We start from the raw sequence: 15,574 nt of genomic DNA, 5'->3' as shown, positions 1-15,574 counted from the left end.
ACAGTTAGAACTGGACATGGAACAACAGACTGGTTCCAAATAGGAAAAGGAGTACGTCCAGGCTGTATATTGTCACCCTGCTTATTTAACTTATATGCAGAGTACACCATGAGAAACGCTGGGCTGGAAGAAGCACAAACTGGAATCAAGATTGTCAGGAGAAATATCAATAACTTCAGATATACAGATGACACCACCCTTATGGCAGAAAGTGAAGAGGAACTATAAAAAGCCTCTTGATGAAAGTGAAAGAGAAGAGTGAAAAAGTTGGCTTAAAGCTCAACATTCAGAAAACTAAGATCATGGCATCTGGTCCCATCACTTCATGGGAAATAGATGGGGAAACACTGGAAACAGTGTCAGACTTTATTTTTTGGGGCTCCAAAATCACTGCAGATGGTGATTGCAGCCATGAAATTAAAAGACGCTTATTCCTTGGAAGGAAAGTTATGACCAAACTAGATAGCATTGAAAAGCAGAGACATTACTTTGCCAACAAAGGTCCGTCTAGTCAAGGCTATGGTTTTTCCAGTAGTCATGTATGGTTGTGAAGAAAGCTGAGCGCCGAAGAATTGATGCTTTTGAACTGTGGTGTTGGAGAAGACTCTTGAGAGTCCCTTGGACTGCAAGGAGATCCAACCAGTCCATTCTAAAGGAGATCAGCCCTGGGTGTTCTTTGGAAGGAATGATGCTAAAGCTGAAACTCCAGTACTTTGGCCACCTCATGTGAAGAGTTGACTCATTGGAAAAGACCCTGATGCTGGGAGGGATTGGGGGCAGGAGGAGAAGGGGACGACAGAGGATGAGATGGCTGGATGGCATCACCGACTGGATGGACATGAGTTTGGGTGAACTCCGGGAGTTGGTGATGGACAGGGAGGCCTGGCGTGCTGCAATTAATGGGGTTGCAAAGAGTTGGACACGACTGAGCAACTGAACTGAACTGAACTGAACTGGAGAAGACTCTTGACAGTAACTTGGTCAGCAAGGAAATCAACCCAGTCAATCCTAAAGGAAATCAACCCTGAATATTCATTGGAAGCACTGATGCTGAAGCTGAAACTCCAACACTTTGGCCACCTGATGTGAAGAACTGACTCATTTGAAAAGGCCCTGATGCTGGGAAAGACTGAAGGCAGGAGGCGAAGGGGATGACAGAGGATGAGATGACTGGATGGCATCACTGACTTAACAGACATGAGATTGAGCAAACTCCAGGAGATAATGAAGAACAGGGAAACCTGGTGTGCTGCAGTCCATGGGGTCTCAAAGCATCAGATATGACTTACTGACTGAACAAATCTCACTCAGGACCATTACATGTGCTTCTGCACCTGTGTGGTTGTTTAGACCCTGAGGGTGGGTGTGAAGATGTATAAGCATTTGGGCAGTGGCTCCCTGTGCCAGGGCAGTGGAGGTACTGTGCCCTGTGAGCATCCCCAGTGCTCAGAGCTGTCATCAGTACAGGGATAGAGGTCAGGTGAACAATAGCTAAATGACCTGAAGTTGCAGAGACCCCAGGAGATGGGTGTGAAACCAGTAAGGCTGCTCCCATAAGCTGTTCCCCAGCCTCCAGTCCCTAGCCCACCCTCCCTCTTCCTCAGCAGAGTCCCTACCTCCTCAGGGTCCCCAGCACCTCCCCAGGGTCCCCTCCTCAGGGTCACAGCACCTTCCACAGGGTCACACAGCTTCCCCTGTCATCACTCCCCTGCCAAGGGCCTCGCCATGCCCAGGGGCAGGCCTGACGCTCCTGGTCTAGCAAGTTGCCCTGGGTGGAATCACCCAAGTAGATACTGAGGTATCCTCATTTCACACAGGAGGAACCTATTCAGGATGAGCCACCCTTGAGGAGCACCCCTTCGAGAATTTGAGCCCAGCCGGAAGGAGGAGTCTGAGAGCCAAGTTCGGTCTCCAGCCGCCTTGCTTCCAGAACCAGCCTAGAGTTCCACACCCTCCCCTCCCCCCAACACCAGTCACAGCCCTGCAGTTGAGAGATGGACGAGTCAGTATCCAAAACAAGCCTCAACCACGGACCAGAGCCTGCGATAGTGAGTTGAGGTAGGACAGCTCCCAGGATGCTTCCTAAGTCCCTATCCCAGAGGAACAGAACCTGAACAGTGGATGATTCCAGGAGGGCATCCCTCGTCCGCTGCCAGAAAGGAGGGTGGGGGCGCTCTCGTGGCCCCCCTGCATTCGCCCGAAGGCGCGTTCGCGGGTCACCCCTGAACTCCCGGCTGCTGGGTGTGCGCGTAAGAGGGGGTGTTTGGCACGCCTCAGCCCCTCCCCCAGGCTGGGGGCAGGGGAGGGGAGGAGGGAGCAGATGGCAGCAATTACCGCTCGGCCCTCCCCCGCCCGTAGCCCGAGGCCGGAAGATCGGCTTCTCGAGCTTTCGCAGGCGGGAGGGGCAGCGGCCTCCGCGGCGGGGAGCGGAGTCGGGGGCGCAGGTCCAGGAGGGGACTTCCTTCCCCCGGGAGCGGGGCCGGGAGATTCCCTTAGGAAAGACCAAGCCCTCCCTTCCCGCTCCTGCCCTGAGTCGTCTAAGGCCGGTGTCCTTACAAGCCCGTCGCCTGTAGGTCTGAGATCAGAGGATGTTTCAGGCCGGGCCAGTGGTCCAGGCTGGGGAGAGGGGAGCTGTGCGCTTGTGCGGGTTGTGGTCTCAACAATGGCCAGGAGTGAATGGTCTGAAATCCAAGCTTCACTTTGGCAGGTGTTGACTCTGGAGGAAGGTATGGGGCATTTTTCTCACCGAGAGATGGAAAGAGCTAGCGAGTGTGGACTGCCCCTGCTTTAGGGCAGACGACTGTGTGAAGGAGTGCAAACGACCTCTGTGGGGCAGAGCCAGAGAGAGCAGAAGGGCTCTCAAGATCCAGGGCCCAGACAGGTTTGCAAACCCGGCTTCTCTAGCTCTTTGTCTCCTCCCCGAATTTCTCTCCCGTCCTTCCCTTGTCCAGTCCACTAGCAATTTTTTTCTACCTCCAAGATAGTATCTTGCCACACTGCTGGGTTTGTGGGATTTTAGTTCTCCAAGCAGGAACTGAACCTGGCTGTTGGCAGTGAGAGCACAGAGCCCCAACCACTGGACCAGCAGGGAATTCTCTCTAAGATGTATCTTGGATCAGCCCCCGCTTGCCACTCTCTCCAGAGTGCAAGCCCCTATTACTCCTACTTCCTTGCACAACTGCAGAAGCAAGCTCCTGTCTGCTCTCTTGGCTCCTCAACAGTCAGCTCACCCAGCTGCCAGGGGCCCATTAGAAATACAAACCAGACAACAAATTAGAGCATGTCACTCCTGCTAAACAACCTCCATGGCTTCCCTTGGAAGAGAGCCCCAACTTCTCACCCTGGCCCCTGCCTGTGCTGACCTCTCCTCCTCCATCATTCCCTGTTTTGCCTGGGCTCTGCTCCCACTGGCTGCCTTTCTGCTCCTTGAACTTGACAAGCTTTTCCCCCATCTCTGGCCTTGGCCCTGAGGATCCCTTTGCCCTGAACGCTCTGCCCAGGTTCTTCACAGGGATGTCACTTCCGCATCAGCCCTGACCTCAATCCTGAAGCAGCCCTACGCGCCATCTGCCGATGTACTGTGTCACTTGACCTTATCTGTATCTTCCACAGGACTTAGCACTTTCTGTGACTGTCTTCTTCATTCACTTGGTTTGTGGTCTGTTTCATCTACCAGAAGGCCAGCTCCATGAATTTGGGGATGTTTCTTCTTGTCTGCTAGCCTGACACCCAGCACAAACCTAGAAAGTGGGCAACATCTCCATTAATTTCAGGAATGCGGGAGTCCCTGGGAAATGAACTGGACTCTGGGCCATCTGCTTACCTCTCAGGGGCTACTCTTTGAGAGGGACCTGCTGCAAACCCCTGTGTTCACCCAAATGCCTCATTCATGTGGGCCAGCCTGTGGTTTCCAGTAACAGAAATCTTAGCAACCACATTTACTGAACACTTACTATGTGCTAGGCATTAAGTGCTTCACACAGCTTGATTAACTTGTATAACAAAGTACATACAAATAGCCCCAGTTTACAAGTAGACACACAACAGGACACACAGGATGTGTGATTGTTCAACAAACATACACATGCGTCATAAGCATTGGATTCATTAATTATTATCATACAATGGATGGGTGAGGTGAGTAAATACACGGTTGAGCCTGGGGCATTTAGTAACTACTGCATGAAGGTGGAACAGAACAGAACAGAAAACCGAAGAAGGGGCAGTATGGTGGCCCAGGGCTAGTTTGGGCGAGTAGAAGAGGACATTTAGGCCACAGCCCATGCCCTTGCTCTGGGTCCCGACAGCACCCAGAGGTGCAGCTGTGATGCGGACGTAAGGGCCTGGGTCCTGGTGTGCTGTTCCCTGCCAGAGGGCAACCACTTACCTTCTCAGGGCCACATTAGCAAAGTATCCTGGGACACTTAAATAATCCCTAACTCCCAGAGCCCTTGGCAGGATTACATTAAAAATGCTCTAACCTATAAGGGAAAAGAATCTGAAAAAAAATAAAGATACATATGTAACTGAATTGCTTTGCTGTATACCTGAAACTAACACAACATTGTAAATCAACTATGCTTCTATTAAAAAAAAAAAAATGCCGATGGAAGTACATCACTGCAGAGGACCTGCCGAAGAAAGAGAGGAGGGTGAGGGTTGCCAGCCTGAAAAGGTTAGAGCTCCACTTTGGCCTCTGAGCCACAGCTCTCTGCTGTGTGCTCCTCCAGGCCAGCCAGGGTCTGCCCGTTGTGCCCCCCATCCTTGACCTGGACACTGAGTACTCAGCGAGTGTTGAGTGAATAATGCCTGGGCGAGGGAATGACTAGGGGATGAGGAAGAGAGGGAGAATAAATAAATTCAGTGATGTATTGACACCCAAACCCAAAGACGGAGTGAACGAAGCAGGGACTAGAGACATCCTCCGCCTGGGAGGCTCAGCTTGTTGTCTGTCAAAGGCAGTGGTAAGGCTTGGCCCCACGGTTCTCTCTGGGCCTGTGTGGAACAGTTGAGACGCGGCAGGTCCGTGAAGGCCCCCCCTTTACTGTCTACACTGAGCCGAAGTGACCGGTGCTCCCCTCCCCCACGTCCCTGTCCCCCGGAATTTATAGATTCCTCATTGTCCTGCACAAAGGCCTTCTTGGGGAGGAGGCGGGGTGGGTGAGGAGGCTGGGGAATTAAAAAGTCAGAGGCTGAGTAACAGCCGGCCACACCCGAGGCCTCATAAATCTGCCTCAGCTCCCTGTAAGATGGACTTACTTTGCCTTCACCCCGAGAGCGTCTGGCAGGGCTCTGGTTGCTGTGGTCAACCACCCTCCCCACAGATCCAGAGCCTCACCAAGGTGAAGGTGTGAGGGGCGTGAAGACAAGTCGCTGAGAGTAGGGGGCAGGGGACTGCTATTGTATCCCTCTGATGTCAGAAAATCCTTTCTCCCCTCTCGCTCCACTCCCTGACACGCCCTGTAATTCTAGGCCACTGCTGTTGGTTCTGAGCAGAAAAATGAGTTTTCTGTGGGTATTCTCAGTCCAGACCCCAGGAAAACGCCTCCTCCCCCACTCCAGCCAGTCAGAGAGAGCGGGTCGGGGCTGAGAGTAGATTTGGCAGATGGTGCAGGGTTAACAGATGACATGGAAAACAGAATTACTCAGCTGTTCTGTCCCTCCACCTTCCCCTTGGAAGAGATGGCCTTCAAACTGGAAAGAGACAAAGATATCAACGGGGAGGGTTGCAGAGGGATGCCACAGTGTGTGGGGGACCACAAACCCACCCTGCCCAGGGAAGACCTGTCTTGGAAGGCCATCTCTGTCACTCACCAGCTGGGTGATCTCAAGCAGGTCCATGAACCTCTCAGAGTCTGTGTTTCTTCACCTATAAAATGGGTCAATGAGAGAACCCTGCCTGACGACCTCACCGGCTTTTATGAAGATGATTCAGATCTTCCTGTTTGTAAAATGGGCGTTACAGCTTGCAAAGGTGTAAAAAACGTAAGAAGTTACTTGTAAACTGTCAGCCCCTTAGTGGTTCATAAAAGTATTTTTTAAAATGTTTCTTACAGCAAAATAAAATGGAGTAGAAAACATCACAGTGCAGCACACGGTTTATTACACTTTGCTTTTATTTATTTAATTGTTTATGTATTGATGGGTGCACTGGGTCATCATTGCTGCGCACAGGCTTGCTTTAGTTTTCAAAGAGTGGGGGGCTCCTCTTCGTCGCAGTGAACAGGCTTCTCCTCTCGGTGGTTTCTCTTGTTGCGGAACGTGGGCTGTAGGTGCATGGGCTTCAGTCATCGCAGCACATGGGCTGTAGAGCACACAGACTTCAGGAGCTGTGGCTCACAGACTTAGTTGCTCCACAGCATGGGGGATTTTTTTAGACCAGGGATTGAACTCGGGTCCACTGCTTTGGCAGCTGCCTGGACCTAACCACTGGACCACCAGGGAAGTCCCACACTTTGCTTTTAGCTGTATGCATATTCATGTGTCCTAGGGCCAGAGGTAGATGTATTTACTGTGTGTTGTTTGCTCAGTCGTGTCTCTTTGCAACCCCATAGACTGTAGCTCACCAAGCTCTTGTCCATGGGATTCTCCAAGCAAGAATACTGGAGTGGGTTGCCATTTCCTTCTCCAGGGGATCTTCCTGATCCAGGTCTCCTGCATTGGCAGGCAGATTTTTTACCATCTGAGTCACCAGGGAAGCCCATGTTTACTGTGGATGATGGTCAAAAAAGTTGGCAACATTCCAAGTGGAGGAGATTCTTTAGTGATTATCTCCAGAAATGTATTGTGGATGGATGGAAATTAACAACATGAAATGCCCAGGCCAGGTGAAACATACATGTAATTGATGGTGAACTGTGGAACCCTACACTGGGAAGATTTGCCCTGAGCCCAGCAGTATACATGAACTTTGTGGTGATGGGTGGAGGGGCTTATTTAGGACTCAGCTAACTAATCCCTTGGTGGGTGAGGATGCTCTCTTTGCTTTGTAAGATGCCAGGGACCTGAATCCTGAGGACGCCAACCCTGCAAACCTAATAAGCCATGGACACTGCTCCCTCAGTATCGCCCTGGGCTGAGCCAGCGAGGATGGGCTGGTGGGTGAGAAACTTGAATTCCTGTGCCTGGATCCCTCCCCCAACAAATCCACTAACAGTGCAACAGGTATGATGTAGTCCTGGGCCAGGATACCCCTGCCTGAACTTCACCCATGACCCTCATCCCCACCCCCACCCCAGGGGCCACAGTCTAGTGAGGGTGAACTGATCAGAGGGGGGCCCTAAATCAATCCCAGACTTCCCTGGTTGGCAGTGAGTTATGAGCTGTGGGTTTTGTGATGTAGATTGTGGTTGGGGAGGAGGGGCCATGACCTATGGCAGGTCACACAGGACCCCCAGAAGGGGCCAGAGCTGGGGTCAGAGGCCACCTCCTCCATTCTCCGCCCCAGCCTGCTGAGTCCCATTCCATGTCTAGTCCTTAAGCGGGGTTGGCCCATTTCCCTACTGACCTCTGGCCCTAGCTGTACCTGCCACTAGGCATGTAGGGTGGGAGTAGAGGGGCTCGTGCTGGAGAAAGATTCTGGAAAAAAGGAAGAGGAGGAGCTGACAAGACATTTGACTCCCAACAGGTGACTGATCTGTGTTCCAGACCGGACCCAAGAGTTTGCAGAGCTCTTTCTCTGCAAATTTGCGACTGCACTCTCCCTAAACCTCCCCCATTTTTTTTTTTTTTTTTCCTGATTGAATTCCACAAGTCAAGACTCCTGAAAACCCCAGCTCAGAGGATTAGATGGCTGGAGATATGGCATGACAGTCAGAGAGCGAGATAGAGAATCAAGCTTGTGTTCTAAACAATGTATATTATCAGGACTTAAGAGAGAGAGAGAGAAAGATAAAAAGAAGGACTCAGACAATAAGATGAGAAAGATCAAAAGCTGAAAGGATGGATAAAAAGTGAAGCCAGACAGAAGACAGACAGACAGAAGGCAGTGAAGAGAGCCAGGCTAAAGAGAAACCGGAGTGGCAAGAAAAGAGCATTCTGGCAAACTCTTGTCAGACCTCAGCAGCTCAGAGATAATAGCAGGATAACCTGGACAGTTCCTTCACTGTTAATCCTTAAGTCCGCCACATGAAGACTCCAGAAGGAAATGTACCTGACAGAGGGTCCCTGTATCACCCAGGGTGTTTACCCTTATTTTACACATTAACCAGCAACCTCCATTCTCCAACCGCCATAATCATCTCTATTAGCAAAGACATATACAGGCAGGAAGAGTCAAGACCCAGGCTGGGGTGCTGAGCAGGGGTTGGGGAGGGACAGAGAGTCCTCCTGAGGACAAAGCCTGGAGAGGACACCTCCAAACGGGGCACTGCTGCAGATGGAAGGGGAAAGAAACCTCACAAACCTGGGTACCCAGAACAGTTGGTTAATGTTGACCTAAAAAAATAATTCTCTTGTCCTTTGAACTTTGTGCCAAAAATGGAACCCCACCCCTCTCCCTCTGTGCACCTGTCCTGCCAAGACCTGCCCCTGTGCCTGACCCCAGAACCCTCTGCTATAGCCTCCATTCTTTTGGGGTGGGTGTGCTCTCCCAATTCCTGCACAGGGCTGCCACCTGTTGGCTGAGAGTGGCCTTGCAGAAACAGGACCTTTGAAGAGGCTAGGGGTGGAGTGTACTGGACTGCTAAGACTTTCTCTAGGAAGGAAGAGAATTGAAAAAGCAAAATGTGAAAGCCCCTTTCACCTAGCTAGATGTTTTAGCTATGGGACTCTCAAAACAGGTTAAAGGCTCCTGGCCCTCTACAGTCACTCCTGAGGGGTGCTGAGGGCTTCAGATCAAAGGAGAGACTCAGGAAATTCACATGAATGTGGTGAATGAATTTTCGGAGTGGTAGACACTGTGCCACATGCAGGAGACAGAGGGGACCCAGGTGCAGGAAACAGCCAAGTACAAGATTAACGATAACTAGTGTGATAACTAGTGTGTGCCTGACACAAAGCAGGCTCCAGTGAATAGTTACCGAATGAATGAATGCATGAGTGCATGAAGAACAGAGCACTGAGGAATGATGAACTCTATACAGGAGAGGCTGGGGAAGAAGAGGAGGAAATACTTCTGCTTCTTTTCTTTCCCCTTTTTGTTATCAAGAAATAATTATCCTGGTGGAAGATTCAAACATTAAAAAACAAAATATGAAGGTCCCCTTTCACTTCATTTCTATCCCCCTCCTTAATTATTGCCAGCATTTTTTTTTTTTTTTTGGTTGTGTGGCATGTTCCTTGACCAGGGATCAAACCCACCCTCCCTGCACTGGAAGCGTGGAGTCTTAACCACTGGACCACCAGGGATGTTCCTTACCACCAACGTTTTAATGAGCTCCATTCTTTACAGCAGTTCTCAACTTTGGCTGCACACTAGGATCACATGGGGAGATTTTTTAAATCCCATTGTCCAAGCTGTGCCCCAGACCAATTACTTCAGAATCTCTGGGGTGGTTCCAGGTATCACTATTTTTAAAAGTCCCCAAGTAATTACACTGTGCAGCCAATGTTGAGAATTACTGTTTCAGGCCTTTACATACATGTAAGCAGCCAACTGTGATGTGCATGCACACACATACCACATACATATTACCTTGGCTTTTTCTTCTTAATTAACACATCTAAGAGATATTTTCACAGCAGTCCATATGGATGTATCCTATTATTTTTTAATGAAGGCAAAATTTGCATGTGCATATTTTTTCAAGCCCTTCTTCTACTGATGAACATTTAAAAGTTGTTTCTAAATTTTTAAAAATTAATATGAATAATCTGCCTGCAATGCAAGAGACCCGGTTCAATCCCTGGGTCAGGAAGATCTGGAGAAGGGAATGGCTACCCACTCCAGTTTTCTTTCCTGGGAAACCCCATGGACAGAAGAACCTGGCAAGCTTCAGTTCATGGGGTCACAAAGAGTTGGACATGACTGAGTGACATTTTCAATAGAAATAATGCTGCAAAGTATATCCCATATATCTTTGTTCACATATGCAAGTGCTGTTTTGGGAAGGCACTTTCCCAAAGTGCTGGGTTAATGTGTACGTACATTTGTTATTTTGACAGACACTGTCATAATACTTTCCAAAAATACTATGCTAATTTACATTCTTCCAGCAGTGTAAGCATTTAATATTATTAACGTTTAATTTTTGCTGAAATGATGGTCCAAAGTAATATTTCATTATTGTTTTAATTTGCCTTTTCCTGCTTACTTGTGAAATGAAGCATCTTTTCATATATTTATTTTGGCCATTTGTATTTCTTCTATGAATTAATTACCATGTCTTTTTCCGATTTTCCTATTAGACTGATTTTTTAATTAGGATTAGAGGAAATTCTATTTCCAATAATATGACTGGCTGGACTCGGGGCTAATCTTTCTGAGTAAAACAGTAAAAATGCTAGTTAAAATACAAGTGCAAATTATTTAAAAGCCAGAAGAATTGGCCAGAGAGCAAGAATTTATTAGGTTGAAATCTAAGAGAAGGTAGAAACTTAGGGAAACAGAGCAAGGAATGTACTTTAGTCTGAGGACAGTTGTTAAGTTAGGCAAACTCAAGCACAATTTTTAGTAGCAGAAACTTGGAAACACCCCCAATATCCATTGATAAGGCAGTAGGATAGCTAGCTGTGGTATATTCAGACAGTAGAGTATTACATAGCAACCAAGATGAATGGACTGTAGCACCACGCAACAGTATGAGTGAGTCTTAGCAGATGTTATTCAATGATAAAAGCAGATAGCAAATGACTACCACAGCATTTACATCCTGTAAACTAAAATACTAGAATTATACATGTATAATATACGCAATGTATATACTCTGAAGGAATATCTAAAGATGCAATAAAACAATATATCAAGGAAAGCAACAAAATAATTGATATGAAATTCAGGATTATAGCTGCCTTGAGTGGGGAGAGGCAGAGGGTAATTGAGGAAATCATGTTGTGTGATGTCAAGTTCTAGCTTTTGCTTGGAGATGTTATTCTGTGTGCTTATTGCTTTATTAAAAATAATTAACTAACTGTGGTGTTGGAGAAGACTCTTGAGAGTCCCTTGGACTGCAAGGAGATCCAACCAGTCCATTCTAAAGGAGATCAGTTCTGGGTGTTCTTTGGAAGGAATGATGCTAAAGCTGAAGCTCCAATACTTTGGCCACCTCATGCGAAGAGTTGACTCATTGGAAAAGATCCTGATGCTGGGAGGGACTGGCGGCAGGAGGAGAAGGGGACAACAGAGGATGAGACGGCTGGATGGCATCACCGACTCGATGGACATGAGTTTGAGTGAACTCTGGGAGTTGGTGATGGACAGGGAGGCCTGGCGTGCTGCGATTCAAGGGATTGCAAAGAGTCGGACATGACTGAGAGACTGAACTGAACTGAACTGAATAAAATAAAAGCAGACTATACAGGCATCAATAGGGAGAATATGTCATTAACTGGGGGTTGTGCTTAATCTGATTCAGCATACTTGAGGCCTAAGAAAAAGTTGCATCTACATCAACAATAAGCAAAACAAAAACATGAGACTTTAATTATGATAGCAAGAAAAACTAGAAAGAATCTAGGAATCCACCTAACAGTGAATGTATAAGACTGTGCTGGAGAAGAAAAAAAGTTAACACTATTGGAGGACATAAAGGAAAACCTGGAAAATGAATAAATATACTATGTTCTGTGGAGGAGAAAATTTAACATTGTGAAGCAGTCAACTGTCTTCAAATTAATCTATAAATTCAACGCAATTCCTATCAAAATGCTGGCAAATTCTTTTCTAAAGAATTCAGCAAACTGATTTGTAATTTTATACGAAAAGATAAAAATCAATTTTGAAAAAGAAATGCAAGATGGAGAGCTCACCCCGTTAGGTAGTCAAACACACTGCAAAACTGATGTAGGAAAATCAGTGTTGCATGAGCAGAGGAAGGCTCTAATAAAATGATAAAAGAGAACTTAAACACAACATGAAACATTAAAGAGAACTCAAAGTTTATAGATGGTAAAGATGATGCTACAAATCAGGGGAAGAGAATTGCTTAAGAGATGGGGTTATTCAGTAGTTGGAGAAAAGGCCGGATTTTATATTAGTCTGTTTGAGCTGCCATGACAAAGGACCACAGAATAGGAGGCTTAAACCATAGAAATGAATTTTCTCACAGTTCTGGAGGCTGGAAGTCCAAGATCAAGATGTCAGCAGGGTTGGTCTCCTGTAAGAGGTCTCTCTTGTAGACAGCTTGTAGATGGCTGTCTTCTCACTGGATCTTCTCATGGCCTTTCCACTGTCCTTACACAGGGGCTGGCATGGCAGGGGGAGGAAGAAGGAGACAAAGAAAGAGGGGATGTGCTCTGATGTCTCTTCCTTTCCTCCTTTTCTTTTTTCTTCCTTTTCTTAAAAGGATAGCAGTCCCAGGGCTTCCCTGGTGGGCCAGTGGTTGAGAACCCGCCTTACAATGCAGGGAACGTGGATTTGATCCTTGGTCAGGGAGCTAAGATTGCACGTGCCACAGGGCAACTAGCCCTGCGCACAGCGAGGAGAAACCCCTGTGCTGCAACAGAGGCCACAGGCGCCGGAACTAGAGAAACCCCGTGCACCACAACGAAGACCCAGCACAGCCAAACATTTTTTTTAATTAAAAAAATAAAAGGACAGCAGGCCCCTATTGGATGGGGGCCTTACCCTATGACCTCATTTAGTCTTAATTACCTCCATTATGTCCCTATCTCCAAATATAGTCACAGTAAGGGGTCAAGGCTTCAACATACGAATTTTAGGGGGACCCAATTCAGTTCATAACAGTCTTCCTCATACCATATACAAAAGTAAATCCCAGATGGATTAAAGACTAAATAATAAAAAAACTGAAAGATTAATCAAAGAAATGAAGATCCTTGTGATCTTGGAATGGGAAATTACTCTCAAGCAAGACTCGAAAGCACCAAGCATAAGGAGAAATTTTTATGAATTTAACCACATCAAAATTTAGGATTTCTATCAATAAAGTTCACAACAGATAAAGCTAACAGAAAGCTTTATATACAGTTGCCACACCCAAAACCCATCTAACAATGGGTTTATTATCTGGAATATTAAAAGGAATTCTTAAAAATTCAATAAGAAAAAGACAGGAAAATCCAACAGAACACCGGACCAACACTATCAACAGGTGATTCCCAGGAGGGGAAACAAGAATGACCACCAGGTATATAGAGAGACGCTCAACTTGTTAATAATCAGAAAAATCCAACGTACAGTAGCCATACCCCTTTATAGTTCTGTACTACCAGATTGACAAAAATGAGAAGTCGAAGGGGACTTCCCTGGTGGTCCAATGGCTAAGACTCTGTGCTCCCAATAAAAGGGGCCTGGGTTTGATCCCTGGGCGGGCAACATGTGGCAACTAAGAGTTTGCATGCCGCAACTAAAGATCCCGTGTGCCACAACTAAGACCCGGTGCAGCCAAATTAATAAATATATATATATATTTAAATTAGAAGGCCAAATAAGTACAAGGGTCGGTAAAGATTTGGGATACTTCAATGCACTGTTGGTGGGTACACTGCAAAATAGGGGGCAATCTGACAGGAACTGGTCAATAAGTATGTGTATGTCCTATGATCTAGCAGTCTCAGAGAAGCTCTTTTTCAGGTCTACAGCTAGAGATGTACAAGGATGCTCACAGCAGCATTATTTGCAGTGGCATGAAGTTGGAGGCAACATATGTATCCAACACTGGAAGAGTAGATAAGTAAAATGTAATGGAGGCACTCTACAGAATTCTATGCAGCAGGAATATGAGGGAAGAAAGAAAGGTTAAAAGGTACACCGCACATATTTTATCAAGAGAACAAAGATTTTTCCAGGATCCTCACCCATCAGAGTGCTGCTTGCATTTCATTAGCCAAAATTGTGTTACTTTGCCTTACCTAACTAAAAGGTGACTAGAGAGAATGGGGGGTTATGGATAGGAACTGTATTCTCTATCAGTGATGTCTAACAAATAATCTACTAGATTTCTTGCAGCTGCTCCACAAAATCCATATTGTGCATTCACCACATTTTTCTGTGATGGCTATAGGTACAGCAGCCATCTTGTGACCATGAGGGAAAGTCAAGAGACTCCTAGAGAAGACCTTGACATCTTTATATAAATATATATAATTTTCTTTATTTATCTGTTGGCTGTGCTGGGTCTTTGTTACTACACAGACTTTGTCTCCAGTTGCGGCAAGCAGAGGCTACTCTCTAGTTGTGGTTTGCAGGCTTCTCATTGCGGTACAATCTCTTGTTGCAGAGCACAGGCTCTAGGTACATGGGTTCAGTAGTTGGAGTTCCAAGGCTGTAAAGCATAGGCTCAATAGTTTCGGCACACCTCAGCATGTGGGATCCTCCTGGATCAGGGGTCGAACCTGTGTCTCCTGCACTGGTAGGTGTATTCTTTACCACTGAGCTACCAGGGAATCCCAGACCTTGACATCTTAAGTTACTAAATCAACACCAACAGTTTCTTATCCCTGAACTTTTTATCTCGTATGAAGAATAAATCTCTATTTGTTTAAGCCACATGTGTCAGAGTGTCTGTTCAATTACAGACAATAGAAATAAATCTGGCTAGTTTAAATGGAGAAGCAGGCTTTAGGTCCAGGAACAACTCCCAGCTTCGAGAGGCACATGACCTCTGCCTGTGATGGGGAAAACAACAGTCATTACTACAGGAAGCTGATGAATCAGGAAGCTACTCACCAGAATCCCCGAGCATCTATCATGATCTGTGACAGCAAAACGGATGTCCCATGCTACTTAGCTGTATTCCAAATTTATGTCTCACACAAGAGCAGAACATAAATCATAGATTGCTAGCTCACAAGAATCTGGGGGGTGTCATTTTAGCTTTCCAGCATCTGTAGTTTTGGATGGATGTTGAACAATCAGTCTGTGGCAGCCACCACACTGCTGAGGTTAGTTTTTGATTACTTACAACCAAAGGCACTCCTGACCGATACACTGCAAGGACTGCAACAAGGACAGAATCTGAAAACAGAGCGCTGAGTGAAGAGAAGAAACACAATGAGCTTAGCACAATCCAAAGTGTCAGTTAAAGTGAAAGTGAAAGTCGCTCAGCCCTGTCGGACGGACACTTTGCGACCCCATGGACTATACAGTCCATGGAATTCTCCAGGCCAGAATATTGGAGTGGGTAGCCTGTCCCTTCTCCAGGGGATCTTCCCAACCCAGGGCTCGAACCCAGGTCTCCTGCATTGCAGGCAGATTCTTTACCAGCTGAGCCACAAGGGAAGCAAGGTGTTAGTTAAAACGTACACAAATCAACACTACCTTTCAATGAAATGTACATTTTCAAGGGTATTTGTGTCAATTGGTGAAGGAAAGGAGAATGGGCTCTGGGGATCAGGGATGAAAGACATAAACCAAAGTAAAGTAAAACAAGAGAGAGATCTTATACAGTCTTATAATTGGACTGATATAAGCAGAGGAATATGACTTGCTCCATTTTCTACACCCGAGGCCCCA

General features: G+C 46.7%; 1 protein-coding gene across 3 annotated transcripts in view; it reads left to right on the top strand.

The window, feature by feature from the left end:
* The window catches only part of LOC139183088 (WAS/WASL-interacting protein family member 1-like), a 37,488-nt gene extending 22,884 nt beyond the window's left edge, over positions 1 to 14,604 (top strand). For 2 of the 3 annotated variants that reach the window (XR_011566557.1, XR_011566556.1), the window contains 2 exons: positions 6,994 to 7,164; positions 7,628 to 14,604. Coding sequence is in view for 1 of the 3 variants with exons in the window: in XM_070789062.1 (XP_070645163.1) it covers positions 6,994 to 7,079 (86 nt within the window). In the remaining 2 variants the exon portion in view is untranslated. Of the gene's footprint in view, positions 1 to 6,993 lie in introns of all 3 variants that reach the window. The other variant, XM_070789062.1, reaches the window with a different exon arrangement.
* The last annotated feature ends 970 nt before the right edge of the window (positions 14,605 to 15,574 follow it).

This window comes from Bos indicus, chromosome 5 (genome assembly GCF_029378745.1).
Source record: "Bos indicus isolate NIAB-ARS_2022 breed Sahiwal x Tharparkar chromosome 5, NIAB-ARS_B.indTharparkar_mat_pri_1.0, whole genome shotgun sequence".
In the NCBI taxonomy this organism is placed as follows: Eukaryota; Metazoa; Chordata; class Mammalia; order Artiodactyla; family Bovidae; genus Bos; species Bos indicus.
This window is presented reverse-complemented; position numbering and strand designations above follow the sequence as displayed.